Raw genomic sequence first — 17086 nt, forward strand, 5'->3', positions numbered from 1 at the left:
CAGAGAAAGCAATCTGCAGGAGCTGAGGAACTGGCATTCATTTTCCCCAAGCTAGCAAAACACAGGCCAGAATTAAGCTGACACTTTATTGACAATAAATCAAACTTTCCCCTATGTAATCCATAAAAATGAATCAGGCACACAACACCTTCACAGAGGATGAGCAGTTTAAAAATAAATACAACAGGGACTCAGCTACCTTGTTACTCCAGATCACTTCTATTCCTCAGTGTTTTCTCTCCATAAAGCAGGAGAGGCATTTACCAGAAGTTACTCCCTGAAATTATGACCTGCAGCTTGAGCACACTGAAGGATTACCTCCAAGAGGTTTCCCAGGAACACACCAGGCTGCATCAGAAGGCCAAGGAAGGCCTTGGGATGAAGGCAGGATGCTCCAGCCCCATTGGAGGGCACACCCAAGTTGTGACTCAGGATGAAAGCAGCCCCAGCATTTCCCAACTCACCTGTAACCTAAATTATCCTATGAGTCAAAAGCACCAGCAGGGTGTGAAGTACAGAACTCATCTGGCCAGCAGGTAGCACTCTTTGTTTTCAATTTCTGGTCTGAAAACCAGACCTATCTTCCTGTTATTTTTTACTACCAGCTTTAAAAACATCTCAGAACAAGGTTATGGCTGGTTTGACTTTATTGTAGCAATAAGTGTTTTACTCTTCTACTGTTCATTATGTGTTCAAAAAACCCATTTACTGTGATTGTGATGATGTACAGAGCTGGTAAAGAACAACCACCCTAGAGCAGCTCCATCTAGAAGCAAATCCACAGCATTTCCCTAAGTGTTCTGAGGACAGATTTTTCAACTCAACAAAATCCAAGATGCCTACCTTCCTGCCCTGCCTGCTGAGGGGCAGCCCAAGCTCAGCTTCCATCCCATTCCACTTGCTAAAAGCACCTAAAACCACTTTCTTCCCTTCCAAGCTGCTATGTGTCACTGACTGGCAGCATTTGCAGGCACCATGGCTTCATGGGGCCACCTCAACAGCCAGGATAACAAAGGGAAAACAATGGGAAGTGAGTGGCTACGACTGAGGAATTAATTATTTCCCATTAGTCACCTCTGCTTGTCTCTGAGGGAGGTGTTTGCTCAGCATTCTTTCACCTATTTGCTGTACACACCCTAAAATGCACCAAGCATGTGGAAGAACCAAAAGAAGAATCAGATGTGTTGAAATGAAACACAGGATATTTCCAGTTTTTAAGCTTCCAGACAGGTGCTACTGCTTTTCCAAGTACCAATTCAAGGAGTTTGAGATAGACAAGATGGTAACCCACAGCCATTAATTCCCATGGAAACTACAGCCATTTCCAGGGAAAATGGAAATTTAGGATGGAAACCTAAATATCAATTCACCTACCTGCTTTTAATGCCAGGGTTATTTTTTCTTCCCTCCTGCACACACTTCATATTGTTATTTTCTAAGCACAAGGGTACACAGTATTTAATTAGCAGCTGTCATCTAAGATATCAAAACAGTTTCACAATTTGGACATAAACCCCACACTCAAATATTTAACATTTGGGGGCTGTAGTTCTTGATAAATGTCTGCAGAGACAAGGGAAGTTTTAATTTGACAAAAACCTGGTTCATTCTTTGAGATACAATGCGGGAGACCAAAAAAAATGATCTCCCACATCTCACCCCAAACATCCATCTCTAAATGGAGACAAAATGAATCTCTAAATGGAGACCCCAAACATGAATCTCTAAATGGAGACAAAAATCTCTAAAATGCAGACAAAAGCCTCCTGCTACCCCACCAACACTAAATATTCAGGACACAGCTTTCCAGACAAGAGCAAGGTGTTTCTCTCCCACTTTTTGATTGCCAAAACCTCCCCAGGTACCACGAGTGTTTGTCTGCAACCCACAGGGAATCTGAAGAGGGCAGAGATGAGCCCTACCCTGACCAGCAGCATCACATGGGGCTGCCTCAACCCCTTTGGAATCATTTAGGTTGGAAAAGACCCGTAAGATCATCAACTCGAGCCTTCATTGCTGATGCTTTCCTTGCCAAAGCAACCTCCTTTTGTAGGTTTAGGAAGTATTTCAGTTAAAGGTAATATTTCCCTATTAAATATAGGAGAAAGGCATCCCATTTGCTCTTTAGGGCTCACACCAGCCAGCTCTGCTACACTGCAACAGCATTTTGGGAAACATAAAAGGACTCAGGCTAATTTTGGGCTTGGAGCAGGAGACCTTCAGGAGATGCTTCCTAGCCCTGGCAAGCAGAGCTGGGAAGTTCACAGAGCAGGTGAGCAGAACCTGAGGAGTATCAGCTCCTCTCCAGCACTCACTCTCTGGCTGCTTCTCGTTGGGGGTGATGGATCTCACGAAATCCTGCGGGGTCATGAACACCTCGGACTCGCCGTGCTCGTTGATGACCTTCAGAGTGGCAAAGTACCTGAAGATTTTGTCTGGTGTGGAGTAAGCTCTGATCCTGTTCTCATATTCCATCACCTGGAAATGAAATTCAGGCAGCATTAGATGTGCACTGTCCCTGCCCCACGCTGATTCCTCAAAGAGATTTACCACAGGACAAGTTGCATGTGGCAACACAACTCTGGACTCTTTTGGCATTGCTCCTTTCAAAAACCCTTTGAACAGCCAGGAAAATTGGTCATAGCAGCTGCTGATGTGCCAGGATTAAGAACAAACACTAAAAATCTTTATTATGAATAAATTTAGACTCTTCATGGTGGCAGAAGAAAAACAAATGCACAAAATCCCTGAAAGTGCTTTAAAAACACGAGCATAAGAAAACACACTGGCATCACTTTTGTGACTCTAAAGCAGCCCAATATTTTAACCACAGTGTTGAAGGGTTTGATTTGTGATTAATATAAGAAGTAAAAGAAAAAAGTCTTGGAAGGCTGGGTGAAACCTTAACTTTCAAGCAGAGTCTTGGAAAAAATCACTTGGAGCCGCAGCTGGTTGCTCAGTCACCCAAGCTCATTTTTTCCTCTTTTCTATCACTTTGGCAGAATTCCCCAGAAACTCAGTCCTCCCCACCAATCTGCTTCTTCCTAACTCTGCCAGCAGTGATTTTTTTTTTGGTACCTAGAATCAGTTTCCCCTCAAACAGCTGGAATTAATCAAAGACAACAGACAGCTTTTCTAAACAAAATCCTAACACAAGGCCACAAGGGTGGAAAAAGGCACAGACACCTACACTTCATCATGTATTAGCACAGAAAACTTTCCTCCTTACTTCAGCTTTTCAGTCCTGCATTATATGCTGTGTTTAACAGTCCATAATGTACTTGAAACCTGCAGCTGGCCAAGAGCCACAGGAGGAAAAAATCCCCACCAATGATGTGCTTCAAGAGAACAGGCAAGATCAAGGGTACTGCCAAGGCAACTGTAGATCATTCCTGGCTTGGGTCCTGGCTCAGCCTTGTCCTTAAATTCCTGAACAACTTCCTCAGCCTGATGTTTATCAGACAGAAAACACCCTCTCTAGTTTTTCTTACTTCTAGGATTAAAAAAAAGTCAAATGTTTCAAATCCCACAAGCCAGGCCTTGGTAAAACAAAGCCTCTCCTCTTTATTTGCCCCAGATGACATTACCTGGAATGACAGTACCTAAAGCATTGTTCCCACTCCTCTCTGCACACACAGCTTTTCCAGAATTCACATGTCCTTGCACCAACCACTACAGGCAGTTCCCTCCCTCCTGCAGGAGAAAGCTTTTTTTCCCTTGGTCCTTTGCACTTCTAATCAACAAACCTAATCCTACTTTTATTGCTTCAGTCCACAAGGTTCTGCACAGCTAAGGGCATTGGAATGAGGAAAATTACTTTATTGCCAAGCTCCAAGTAAAAGATGACACCCACTTTTCCACTTCTCTGGCTTTGTCTACTGCTCCCACCCGGCAGGAGGCAGCTCCTTATGCCAAAGTGATCTTTTAACTTGTGGGTGCAGGCCATATCTCACTCCTGCCTGACCTGATCTCAGGAATAGCACCCCACCCAGCTTAATCAGCCACAAACTGCTCAGTGTTCTTACCTTCAAGGAAGACAAATAAAACAAGGACAGTATGAAACCCCAGACTTGAGCCAAGAGCAGACACCACAGACCACAACCAGCTCCCTCCATCCATGGCAACCCTTCAACACAGCCTGCTTTCTAGCTAAAAACACCTCATTAACCAAATTTTCCAAGCCTGTGGAAAAATTTCTTGCAAGGCACTATCAAGTGCTTTCCCTCAACCCAGCTGGGCACAACTCAATAACCCCACTGCTGCACCAGAGTCAGGAGTCCTGACATTCTACCAATAAAACCATGTTTCATTTTACCCCACTTGACTTCATATCCACAATGGCTCTTCCCTCTACATCTGTTTTAAACCCCTGCTAAGATGATGCTCTCAGGCTTGGTGTTTTCAGGTGCTTTTCTCCTCATGTTTAGAATATTTAGAGTATTACTTCCACAGCAACAAGAGCTTACTAAAAACATGGGCTCAAAACCACATCTCCTGCCTCATCTTACAGCACACAAAAATGCACAATCCGGATCAAAAGAGTAGAATCTAAACTGCTTTTTAGCATCTCACAGGCTGCTTTCATCACAACTGAAATCTCACTTCTTCCGCAAGCTTCCCTACAAGAAGGGACCAAACGCAGCCACACTTCTTCCCTTTTGCCTGCAGCTGAAGTCACAATTACATCATTCTTGGTAATGAGCTAATCAGCTGGCAAAAACTGACAAATGTTGCAGCCCATCCCTCTGGCTGCAACACGAGGTCAAGAAGGGAGCAGCCAAGATGCTGCAAATGGGGAAAACCTCACTTATTTGTGCCTGGGTGCTGAACATCAAGGGGGTGCTAACATGGGTGGCTTGATCCCCGGAGTTAAGAGCCCACATCTTTGGGTGGAGACAACCATTTGTGAGGGTTTTTTGCACTGCTTCAAAGACACCTGGACTGACAATCATGCCAGGCAAGTGTCTCCTCTCCTGACCTCTCACCTTTCCCTAGTACAAACCAGTCCTTGATGCAAGGAAGGCCAGTCAAAATTCTCATCCTGCCTCCAGAAATGCAGCCTCACGAAATCAGGCACCTCCAGAAAGATGATATGACCCGAAGGGAAAAATCCCTTTTTTGCATTTATTAGTAGAGCATGTACTGGAGGAGAAAGACAAGTAAGTAATCCCTGTTGCTTGACAAGAATGAAGGTGCTGTTGAGACTGTCAATGTTTATGCTAAGCCTCAGGTTAAAAGAAGAAAAAAACCTAAATCCTATGCTGACATAAAAATAAAGCTCTAAATTAACATCTCAAGGCACAGAGCACCGCCAGGGCCTCCCTGACTATGCAGCAGCACATATCTTTACAGAGGAAATTAATTAGGACTCATTTTCTTCGTGCTTCCTCCTGTGACACACACCCAAATGAAGGCTCAGCACGAGGAACATCCCAAGGCAAGATACCTGCAGGACCCAAACACTGCCAGTACATCTTGATAAGTCAGCCCTGCTGCTGCATACAAACACTTTTAGCAAGTTAATTAACACATCAGCCTGCCCCCATCCTGTATTACAGCTCATTAGCCTTCAAACTATATTGAGGCACCCAAGTAATTTTTTTCCTTTTCTGCCCTACATATCCACTGCACAGGCAACACTTGCCTGGGAACCATCCACACACAATCCCAGCACCTGAGAGTGCTTCATGTTTCACCTTCCCCCTCTCACCGGATCACTATCTAAAACAGCAATGTCAAACTCAATTTACTGCTTCACCACTAATCATCACCTTCATTAAAAGCAACATTAGGATAACAAACAAGTGTTAAACACTTCAATTAGGCTTAATTTTTTTCACAAGGAAAATCCCACGCGATTTTCAATTAATTATGGGAAGAGCTGGGAAGAGTTTTTACTGTGGGTGGTGCTTTGTTGGGGTTTCCTTAAACAGATAGAAGAGTCAAGAATCCCCGAGGTGCTACACAGTTAGGGGAGCAGCACATCCCAGGAGCAGCCCTGATTTTGAGTTGGGAGCAGGGCACACCTTTCCCTGTCATCTGAGCTGGCCACATTCAAACAGCTCCCGGGGTGACTCACTGCAGCAACTGCTGACCAAACAGGGAGCAGGCACCTGGGACAATACCCGGCACATCCTGCTTTTAAAGGAGCTTTTGCAACATTGGCATTCAGGCCACACAAGGCACATGCTGTCTGGAGGCTGCAGAGAAAAGGCTTGTGCTGGCACAAAGATGATGAGGGCTGTCCCCAGGGAAATCGCTGCTCCTGAGCTCCTGCTGTTGGAGAAGGCACACTGGGATGAGAAGGGATCCAGGCCACACACTGTTCCCATCTTTTGGGCACACCTGGCTTGTGTCTCATTTGGAAATCATGGCCATATTCCTCCCTGCCTAGTTTGGGAAGGAAAGAACTGGTCAACACAGGCACATCTCAAACAACTGGAACAATAGTCCTTGCATGTAAAAAAACTTCCTGTGGTTTCCCCAGCAGCAGCCACGTCAAGACAAAAATCAATCTTTGCACTCACTGTATTCAAAAGTAAGAGTGTGGGTGGAGGTGGACTGTGGTTTGCTCTTTGCAACCTGCCTCCATCTGCTAACACTGGAAAAAAGCAATAACCTGCTTTTCTTGAGTGGTACTGGCAAGAGCTGAAGTTGTCAGAGCACCTGACACCGAGCTACCATGAAAATCAGCAGCTTCCAAGAGCCTGAGACAATTCTGGACAATTCTGAATATCTCAGCACAGTATCTCACTACATAACTTCACTGAGCTGCCACCAACAGGTCACAACAGGAGAGAGTCTGGAGCCCCACATACCACGAAGCCCTTGAAATCTCAAGTTGTGTAATCTTTTCTGACCAGGAACCAAAATGATTCAGCAGCTCTAAGGGAAACAGCTCTTAATTTTTCATGAGAAGCTGTTAAGCCACTATATATGAATACCCACAATTTAACAGCTAATGAGATGCAACCTCCAGAATACAGGCTTAAAAATAAGTATCAGAAGCAAGTCATAACAAAATGGGAGTAGATGGCTCTTCACAATTTCTTTCTCCTCTTTGGTGCTGCAAAGATATTATATCATCCAACACAGCCCTATAAAACTGACATCCAGATGGGCTTGAAAAATAAAATACTGCTGTCTGCCAGCTCCCAGTTAGAGGACTCTGTCAGATCAAATTACACATCCTTTAATAACAGTGGTTTCAAATAGTGCCACACCAGTTGTCAGTTCTGAGGTACCCAAAGCTCCTGGAACTCCCCAAGAGCGAAGGCAGATCACAAACCAACAACAGAGTTTATAACTCAAGTTTTCCTCATCTTGAAAATGTGTCTGATCTGAAAATGAAATAGCCAGAAGCATCAAGAGAGAGCCAGGACTAACCAAGAAGGGGGACTGAGCCTGTATTTCAACAAGTACATTTGCACAGAATAATGAAATGAAGAATTAAAGTACACCTTTCCTACAACCCTTCCTTCCACATTCACCCTCTACTTCTTCCTACATGCACTGGATGGACTCGAAGACATACATGCTGAACATCCCAGATGGTTTAAAAGCTTTGGCCACAATTCCCTGCTTTGCACTCATCATCCTAACAGCCATCAGTGCAGGAGCCTTGATTATCTTGGACATGTAAGTGGAGGTGGAAAAGAGGTCTCCATTTCAGAGGATCAGTGTACTGTGCTTTCCAAACACACAAATTTCAACCTGCAGAAACCCATGACAACATGTTGAGAAAGCAGGCTCCCAAAAGAGTGAGGTCCCTCAGAAAATACAGTCAGGTACAGAGCAAGTTTTCCCTCTTGCAAGATGTCCAAGTTTGGTACCTTGCGGTCCCTGAACCCAGAGCGCTTCTTCTTCTTCCCCTCCGGCGGCGCCTCCTCATCGCCCGAGGCCACTGCCCTCCTGCCCTCACTGCTGCTCTCCTCCTCCTCCTCCTCCTGCTTCATCTTCTCCCCTGGCTCTGCCCTCGGGCCGTGTCTGACAGAGTCTTCTGCATAGGCCCTGTACCAGGGAAAAGAAAACACTTGTTTAGGAAGTGACTGAGGGGTGCCACAAAACGGTCCTGCCAGGCTCCACTGGTTACAGTTCAGTGGGGAGGGCTGCAAAGCAAAAGCAAAGAAGTGACCAGTCCCCTTGGAATTCAGTGTGCTTTCCCCTCTTGTAATCAAATTTCCACCCCACATCAAAACCCAGACTAATGGCCACAGTAAGTTTTCCCAGTCCAAATCACTCAGTGAATTATGACACCCTCTCCCAAAAACCAGAGATGCAAGAAACACTGGGAGAAAGGCATATCATACCTCCTCTAGCACTATCATACCACCTCTGCTTCCCCAAAAAGATGTATTAAGTGACAGAAATGTGTTTTACCATCAGCACTGCAGGATTCAGGATGAACAACCTTTTTGTTTCAGCTCAGCTGATTTATTTTTTATCTCCAGCAGCTGACAAGCTGTTTTATCCCCTTCTTCCACCAATGACTCTTCTAAACACCAGTGCTTCAGGATTTGTGACAACAAAACTGGAGCTGTTTGTCCTCAAGGTGCAAATAAAACTCTGGCAGAGCCCAGGACCTTGCTGTTCAAATACAAAGATCTTCAATTCTGTCCATAGACCAAGACTCCACACTTCAAATCACTCAGAATCAGGAGCAATTCTCAGAACTGCAACTGGCAATGGGATGATTAAATAAAAAGCAGGATAAATCCCTAAGCCAAACAATGCTCTGGCTTTCCCATGCTTTACTTGTAAAGCAGTTTAGAATCAGACAGAGCTCAGACCACATTAACAGCAGTGAAATGATAATCTCCGAGGATCCGTTAACATGTCACAAACGACAGAGCCAACGGTTTGACAAAATTATTTCTCTTCCTAAAAGACTCAAACAGCTCAGGGAAACATCCCAGCCTGCCCATAATTTAAGTAAATCTGTCTTTACTTTGCATTCCTGGTGATTTATTTTGGACTAATCACAGGGTATGGAGATTACACACAGGTGCTGCTCCTTGGTCACTTTGGTATTGCCTGGAACTATGAATGTGGTCATTTACAGCTGTGTGAGCTTGTTTTAAAAGGGCTGCCTTGGGAGAAAAACAAAAACAAACCAAGATTTTTGAAGTCTCCCAAGCTCTAAACAAAAGGCTACACATACTTCATCCTGCCAGTTTCCTGGAAAACACAGATGTGCTGTGTAATACTAACAGAAGAGAGCCTGTGTGTTTCTCCCCAGGAATCACAGAATCATGGAATGGTTTGGGTTGGAAGAGGCCTTAAAGATCCTGTCCTTCCAACCCCCTGCCATGGGCAGGGACACCTTCCACAGCTTGCAGCAATCTCAGCACATCAGCTTCCAAGAAGGAGCAATGAGTGTAAGTGATCCATCAATTAATTTAAATGCTACCAAAATAAAAGACAACTCTCTCCTTATCAGCATCCAATAATTCACTGACAGCACAGAACAAGACAGATGGGAATGGGCTAAAGAACTGCAAACTCCACAGTAGTGGTGGGAAGAAGACACTTTATCATTTATGGAATGGTTTGGGTTGGCAGGGATTAGCTCAGACAGGGATTCAGAGGTTTCTAGTCCACAGTGGGACAGAACACAGCCCCATTACAGGGGTCTGATGTAATAAAATACACAAGTGTTCAGTGAAGAGCAGTATTAATCTTGCCTTTTTACATTAAAATGGAGCTTTACACACTGTTCTAAAAGGCCCTGAGTATCAATTTGCCTGTATATATTTGTGAGTCTTACATCAAAGCACCATCCTTATGGCCTCCACTAAACCAAACTTTCAGAGACAGGATCCAAACCTGGGTCCTCCACAAGGATCTTAAAGTAGGGAAGCTCTTTCCCCAGAACAGTCCTGCAGCTGATCTCTCTTGGAGAGCACAAAGTTCAGACAGCTGGCACCTGTCCTGAAGCCTTTCCTGAAAGTTATATCAGCACTGGCATACCCTTGAGGAGCTGTGGGTTTGGCTGAAAAATGCAGCTCCAGCTGAGGCTACACCAGCAGCACTGACATGGAAAGCCCTTGTGCAGGCAGGACACCTGTCTTAAGTAGCTCTGAGGGAACCTCTTGGGAAAAGGGACAGAAAAGCAATAGGAAATCAATTGCTTATCTCCACAACTAAGGTATCCCATAGGAAACATGCTGGAGAATAGCTGTATCAGGAAAGATTTGCTCCTGCAGTGCTTGACTGACAACTAGCAGACCAGGGAAAGGATAGATGAAATTGAAAAATCAAACTTTTTCAGCACATCCCACACATTCCTTCAATCCATCAGGCTGTCAAGTCAGTTGCTCCAGTGATACAGATGGAGGCTGTTTGAATACAGTCAGCTTTTTCCTCCCTCTGGTTTATCCAGGTAATTAACTCTGCTCTACACTCAGATCACCATCCCAGCATCCAGGAAAAGGAGCTGAGGAGAAAGACAGAGTCTGTAGGCTACTTCTCAAAGTCCTGAACAAACCACTGAAGGAGCAGCTCTCTATGTGCACCTTCTCTGTGTATTTTACCACCCTCTGCTGAAATCCTTGGCTTCCAACAACTGCAACTTCCATACTCAGTCCACATAAAAAAAGCCTTTCAGTGCAGATGTCAGAGTATGGCTGGAGGGGAAAAAAAGCCCATGGCTTCAGAAATATACACCGTGCTGAATTTCCCTCAGCAAGTGAAGACTCTCTCTTCTCCCCTGTTTGATGAGGCTGACTTTCCAATGAAATTCCTGGTGCAGCAGCTTCTGCACAAAAAAGGAAATGAAAATACAAAGCCTCCCTTCACTGTGTGCCAAGACCAGCACCAGCCTTTCCCCACAGAGTGTGCCTGCCCTGGATCCTGAACCCTACTGCCATGCTTCAACCATTCTGATCTCTTCAGACTTTTTTCCTCTGCAGTGAACTGAATTTGAATCAAAGACTACTTCCCACCCACTCAGCAATATCTCCTTTGAATCCTCGGAGAAAGCCAACAATCAAGTGGAAGATTAGATTCCTCATCCTCCCCAAAAACACTGAGCTACCAGAGACATTCAATGATAAATTCTCTCTTGGGGAACCATTCTTTAGGAGAGCCAAACACATGCAGCCATGGGATATCCATGCAGTAAGGATGCTGGGACTCACACTGGGCATTGGCACAAGGCTCCAAGTTGCAGTTCTTCCAATTAATCACAACCCCTCACTTGAAAGTATTTTTCTTTTTTGAGTGACAGAAGCAGAACAGCATGAAAAAAAAAAAAATCACTAAACTTTGTGCCAGAGATAACAGTGCTCAGTTATTCTAATCCTGAAGGCAGCAGCAAAATATTCAGCTATCAGTTGCTGCTCAGTGTCAGAAAGAAATGTAAGAGATGGGCACCCAGGAGTCAGCAAAGATGCCGTCAGCAACCCAGAGGCAGGAGGGAGCAATCCTGCCTGGCACACGTGCTCCTCAGCTAACTAAGAGTTGCCATTCCCCCTGTATGTAAACATCTGGGGACATCCCAGTGAGGCTTAAAAGCCACTTAAGACTTCAGGGCTTTCATGCTTAATGCAACAGCAAGTTAGGACATGACACTCATAAAAACAGGCAACCTCCAGGGATCTGGAGAACTTTCAGCAAGGAGCTCTGGCTCACCCTCAGCTCAACCATATTCAGCACCTAAATTAGTTACCTGAAAATTTAATAAAGAAATTCACCAGAGAGGATGAAGAGCCACAAGCCAATTTTTCAGAGTGTTGCCACACTCACAGGGCTCTTTACTACTTTGCTTCCCTCCTCATCTCTCACATACTCAACACCAACATAAATTGGCACAACGAATTTGTGGCAAGAACTTCTCAAAGGCAGTCACCCTAATACTGTGGTGTCCTGACATTACCCCAATGTCCTTGTGAGCATAAATCTGGGATTTCTTAATCCAGGAGATGCTGCTTTCATTTCCAAACAGAGTGGGGTACAGGCTGTGCCCCCAGGATCTGATCCTTTCCTTCCCCAATGTCCATGGAGAAAAAACCTCAGCATTCAGCCAAAAGCCACTGGAGAGAACAGAGTTCTTTCAAGACACCACTCTCAGACCAATGTATCTTGAAGTCTTAGGAAAAAACCCTCAGCACAGCAATCCCAAGGAGAGTCTCTTGAGTGTGTCACCTCTCACAAAGAATTAAAAAAAGCATAAAATCACAAAATGGTTTGTGGTGGAAGGGACCTTAAAGACCAGCTCATTCCATCCCCCCAACATGTAAGCACGTGAGGGCTCTAAAAATAAACTCACATGAATAATACCTCCTATTCTTCATCTTTTCTCCCATACATTAGGTTAAGTTGTACCTGACACTTCTATAGCTATAAAACAGGTTTCTTCCCTCTTGATTATGATTTATGTGGTTTCCTTTGTTTTAATACAAGAGAGATTTTTGAAGTCTCTGTTTCAGCTGGCATAAGATATTTCCAGCAATTCTCACATTAAAAATGTATTCTAAGCAAATTACTCTAAAGCTCCCAGGACACTGGTGCAAAAAATCAGTGCACTCTTAAACAGAGTTATAGAATCCCAAAACAGTATGCTTGGAAGGAACCTTAAAGCCCTTCCAGTGCCATCCCCTGCCACGGGCAGGGACACCTCCCACTAGCCCAGACTGCTCCAAGCCCTGTCCAGCCTGGCCTTGGACACATCCAGGCAGCCACAGCTTCTCTGGGCACCCTGTGCCAGGGCCTGCCCACCCTCACAGAGAACAATTCTTTCCCAATATCTGAACTAAACCTGCCCTCTGGCAGTGGGAAGCCATTCCCCCTTGTCCCCAGTCCCTCTCCAGCTCTCCTAGAGCCCTGTTAGGCACTGGAAAAGGCTCCAAATTCTCCAATCCTTCTCCTCTCCAGGTGAGCACCCTCAGCTCTCCCAGCCCCGTGAGAGTAGAGGGGCTCCAGCCCTGGGAGCAGCTCCTTGGCCTCCTCTGGACTGGCTCCAACAAGGTCCATGTCTGAGGCAGCAATTTCCAGAGCAACACGCGTCTGACCCTTATTCTTACCACTAATTGATTCAGAGAAGGATAAGAAAAGGATCATTAACTAAGTGTTTTCAGTCTGTCAGGAAGAGCACTGGTAGGATTCTGCTTACAGAAGTCACTCTGGGCCCAAAGGTACCTTTGGCTCCCTTACTTCACTCAATGTTAGACTGATTAACAAGCTTCAGCACCAAAATGCCAATTTAAGGGCTTTCAGAGGCCCACAGATTCAGCCAAGAAGGGTTGTGACATGAAGAACAGATCTGCAGCCATTTCCTAACACTGCAAATGGGTACCAGGCACTAGAAAGTACAAGTTTTACACCAGGATCAGTAACAGAATATTTTTTACAAACGTTAAGCTTGCCACAAACTGTGAGATTTAGTACTTCTCATATATTAGTGCCCCATTTAGAGTAGCCAATGACTGCACCAAGATTAATTTCAATTAATTCAATTCATTATGCCAATGCCCAGATACTTAATTGCTTCTCTTGCCAGCTGGAAATCCTCAGAGTTTAAGTTATTGCTGAGAAAGGGTAAACTTCATTAGTCTTCTAAGCTCAGCTATTTGCACTGCTCAAGTATTCCTTGCCACAGGAAAAGGCAGCAGCATGAGCTACTCTGTTGTGTAATACTTTAGAGATTCATTCCCCAAAAGCAGGCAGCAGGACTTCTCAGAGGGCAGGGAAGGCAACAAGACCAACACTTACCTGCAGTGGACCAAACAAAGATCCCACCAACCCACCTCCCATCTCAGGAAGACACAATTGAATCTGCCTTGCATCATACAACCAGAGGATTTTTCCATATATTTTCACTCCTTGATTTCTTCTCTACCTCGGTGTGAGCTTCCTTACCCCAGCACTGGCTGCTGCTGCTGCTCAGAGCACACCCTGCAGAATCCACCTGAAATACACTTTTTCAGGCTGTACCTGAGAATTCCTGTCCTTCTTCACACCACCATCATCATTTCCCACTTATCTAGCCCAAGAAACTTAAATGTCCCAACTGCTTCTTGATCTGGCCTGGTACATCTTTAATGCCTTAATTGTAAAGAAATATTTACATATTTATCTCTTAGTACTAATTAATTATACTTACTGCTGCTTCCTGTACTAACTCAGGACACACCTGCCTAACTGAGGATGTCATTACAAACATTCTGTACTCACCTGCTCTCATACTTAAACTCTAATGATCACCTCATATCCATTTTCAGAAAGACAAAGGAAATTTACACTTCATCCCTTATTTCTTTCAACAAGGCTAAAAAAACCCCACTTGAAACTCCATTTAAAATTTCCACAGATGTCAGTGTGAAAAATTTTCTACATCAAACATATCAGTTTTGTTCCTTGTTTTATTCAGCAGCTTTATGCCAAGTAATTAAATTAGTATTGTAAGCTTGGGTGCACTTTTATTTTACAGTTGCTGACGTTGAGGATTTATTTCATGGCTCAGATAGGGAAGGAATACTTGAAAGTCTGTACAATTCTATTTAGCACTTTATAAATTTATAAAAGATGAAGGAGACGGAGCAAGGAAAGGCAAAACAAGTAATAACAGCAAGTCAGCCTCTCCAGATTGATAAGAGCTTTGTCTCACTGACTGATTTCTATCAGTGCTCTCAGCTGAGGAAGGTGCCCAAGGGCCTCCAAGGAACAGCAACAAAAATCCTTCCCTGATCCAGCACTCCACATAGCACAAGCACCATCCTCCTGATAAAAGCAACACCAGCACTAAAAATGTAGCTTGTTTGAAAAGTAGAGGAACCTATTACAGAAAGGAGATACTAACTCCATGACTCTGGGACAGCTTTACATAGGACAGGATGTCCTACTGACTTTCTGATCAGGTTGAGGATAAGGTTTGAAGTGGAAAAACCCCACTCTCTTCCCTGCTGGAAAAGGGGAGTTATCCTGGCCATTCCCTCAGAGGCACTGACTGCATCAGTGCAGATCATTACCAAAATGCAGCACAAAATGACACTGTGCTGGATCACAGTGTTCTTCCTCCACTAAGCAGCTCCTCTTAGCAGAGAGCCAGCTTTGACAGCTCTAAGGAACAGCCAGAACAATTCCCATCACCTTTCTCCCACTGCATTAAAACTAAAGCCTTCTAGCCACAGGTGAGCAGGAAGCCAGCAACAAATCACCCGAGTATTAGAATGAAAAGAACATAGGCTTTCAGCAAATACTTTATTTTTAGACTCTAATTGCAGTCATGTGCAATTCAGTGACACTGCTGGTGCCACGCTGATGGAAGAGAAGGGAGTCCCTGTTTTACTTCAGACATGGCACAGCCCCAGGGTTCAGTGAGAGTCACCTCAGGAAAGCCCAAACATCCCCTTTCACCTCAGTTACAGGAAAGAGCTTTGAGACCCAAAACCCATGAGATGTCCTAAGGCTCTGACCCTGAAAATGCACATAAACCCTGTGTGCTGCTACCTTCCCACCCAAAGACAGACTGTCCCCTTCTGCTCCTCTGCTGCATTTTATACATCAAGCAGCCAGCAGAGCACACAAAAAAAGAGAGGAGCAAACCCTCTCCAGATGTGCTGTTTCAAACAGAAGTTGTGAAAGTGAAGGTTTCTCTCTTCACATCACCACAAACCACAAGGCAGGGAGGAAAGGAGGCAGGAAACCACAAGAAAGAGCCCGTGTGAGGCAACGCCTCATCACGAGCTCTGCTCCATCCCAGAGCACTGCCAGCAGCAAAGCAGCTCCTCAGGGAATCACCCCCAGCCATTCACAGAAATACTCAGGAAATCACCCCCAGCCATTCACAGAATCACCAGGTTGCAAGAGATCTCCAAGATCTCTGAGTCCAACCCAGCCCCAACACCTCAACTAAACCCTGGCACCCAGTGCCACATCCAGTCTGTTTTTAAACACATCCAGGGATGGTGACTCCACCACCTCCAGGCAGGCCATTCCAGAACTTTATCACCCTTTCTGTAAAAAACTTATTCCTAATATCCAACCGATATTTCTTTTAGTGCAGCTTGAAACTGTGTCTTCTTGTTCTGTCAATTGCTGCCTAGAGAAAGAGCCCAACCCCACCTGAGCACAGACGCCTTTCAGGAGCTGTAGAGAGTGAAAAGGTCACCCCTGAGTCTCCTTTTCTCCAGGCTGAGCACCCCCAGCTCCCTCAGTGGTTCCACAAAGGGTTTGTGTTCCCAGCCCCTCTCCAGCCTTTCTTCCATGCAGCAGTACCAGGACAAGCAGGAGCATCACAGGTACTTACCAGGGGCAGGAAAGAGATTAAAAATCCATGTATTACCTCTGCCAGAGGAATCTGGCACTCGCTGTGGCCGCAGAGGTCCCGAGGAAAGCCGCCACCAGGAGCCTACGCCGGGTGCCGGGGTGCGGGGCTGTCCCATGGGAACGCCGAGCCACCGCCGCCAGCCCCGCGGCCACGGGCAGGAATCGCAGCCGGAACATCCTGCGGAACGAGAGCGCTGCTTTAGCACAACAACAGAGCTTCCAAGTGCTGCCTGTCCTAAAGCAGGGAAAGTTTCACGGAATAACTCAGGGGTATTTGTTACCTGTTCTGAAAGAGGCACACAATCTGCCTAATAAACAGGTTAAATACCTGTGAGTGTTAGGTATTTGCACACACCTGGCCATCACATCCAGCTGCTCATCGGAGTTACTCCAACTCCTCAGCCTTGCCCCAAAACCCCCATCAAGAGGGAATCTCACCTTGACTGTGAGACTGTGGACTCCACATCCCTGCAAATGTTCCAGGCCAGCCTGGATGAGTCCTGGAGCAACCTGGTTTAATCGAAGTATGCCTGCCCTGCAACGGGTTGGAACTGGATGATCTTAAAGGTCCCTACCAACCCAAAGCATTCCATGATTCCATGAAATATTTTCAGCCCATCCCTCAATTTCCAAGGCATGGAAAATGGCAGTAGACCTGATAAGCAACCACAGCAGGTAAGAGACATTTGGCCAGGAGCAAAGTCACAGCTGGATTTTAAAAGGCAAATTTAGCCAAATAACAAGCAAACCTATCAAACAAACTCCAACCCAGGCATTTAAATTTTCCTAAGAAATTCCTACTGTTCTTAAATCTCTTTTT

General features: G+C 45.1%; 1 protein-coding gene across 3 annotated transcripts in view; it reads right to left on the reverse strand.

Annotated features, from left to right (window-relative positions):
- Positions 1 to 17086, reverse strand: part of MICU1 (mitochondrial calcium uptake 1) — a 90731-nt gene that overhangs the window by 63235 nt on the left and 10410 nt on the right. For all 3 annotated transcript variants that reach the window (XM_018923902.3, XM_018923897.3, XM_030241199.2), the window contains exons 3-5: positions 16283 to 16444; positions 7833 to 8010; positions 2316 to 2478 (exon numbers count right to left, since the gene is read on the reverse strand). In XM_018923902.3, coding sequence (XP_018779447.2) covers positions 2316 to 2478; positions 7833 to 8010; positions 16283 to 16443 — 502 coding nt within the window. In that variant the 5' untranslated portion in view covers position 16444. The remainder of the gene's footprint in view (positions 1 to 2315; positions 2479 to 7832; positions 8011 to 16282; positions 16445 to 17086) is intronic.

Source organism: Serinus canaria, chromosome 6 (assembly GCF_022539315.1).
Source record: "Serinus canaria isolate serCan28SL12 chromosome 6, serCan2020, whole genome shotgun sequence".
Taxonomy (NCBI): domain Eukaryota; kingdom Metazoa; phylum Chordata; class Aves; order Passeriformes; family Fringillidae; genus Serinus; species Serinus canaria.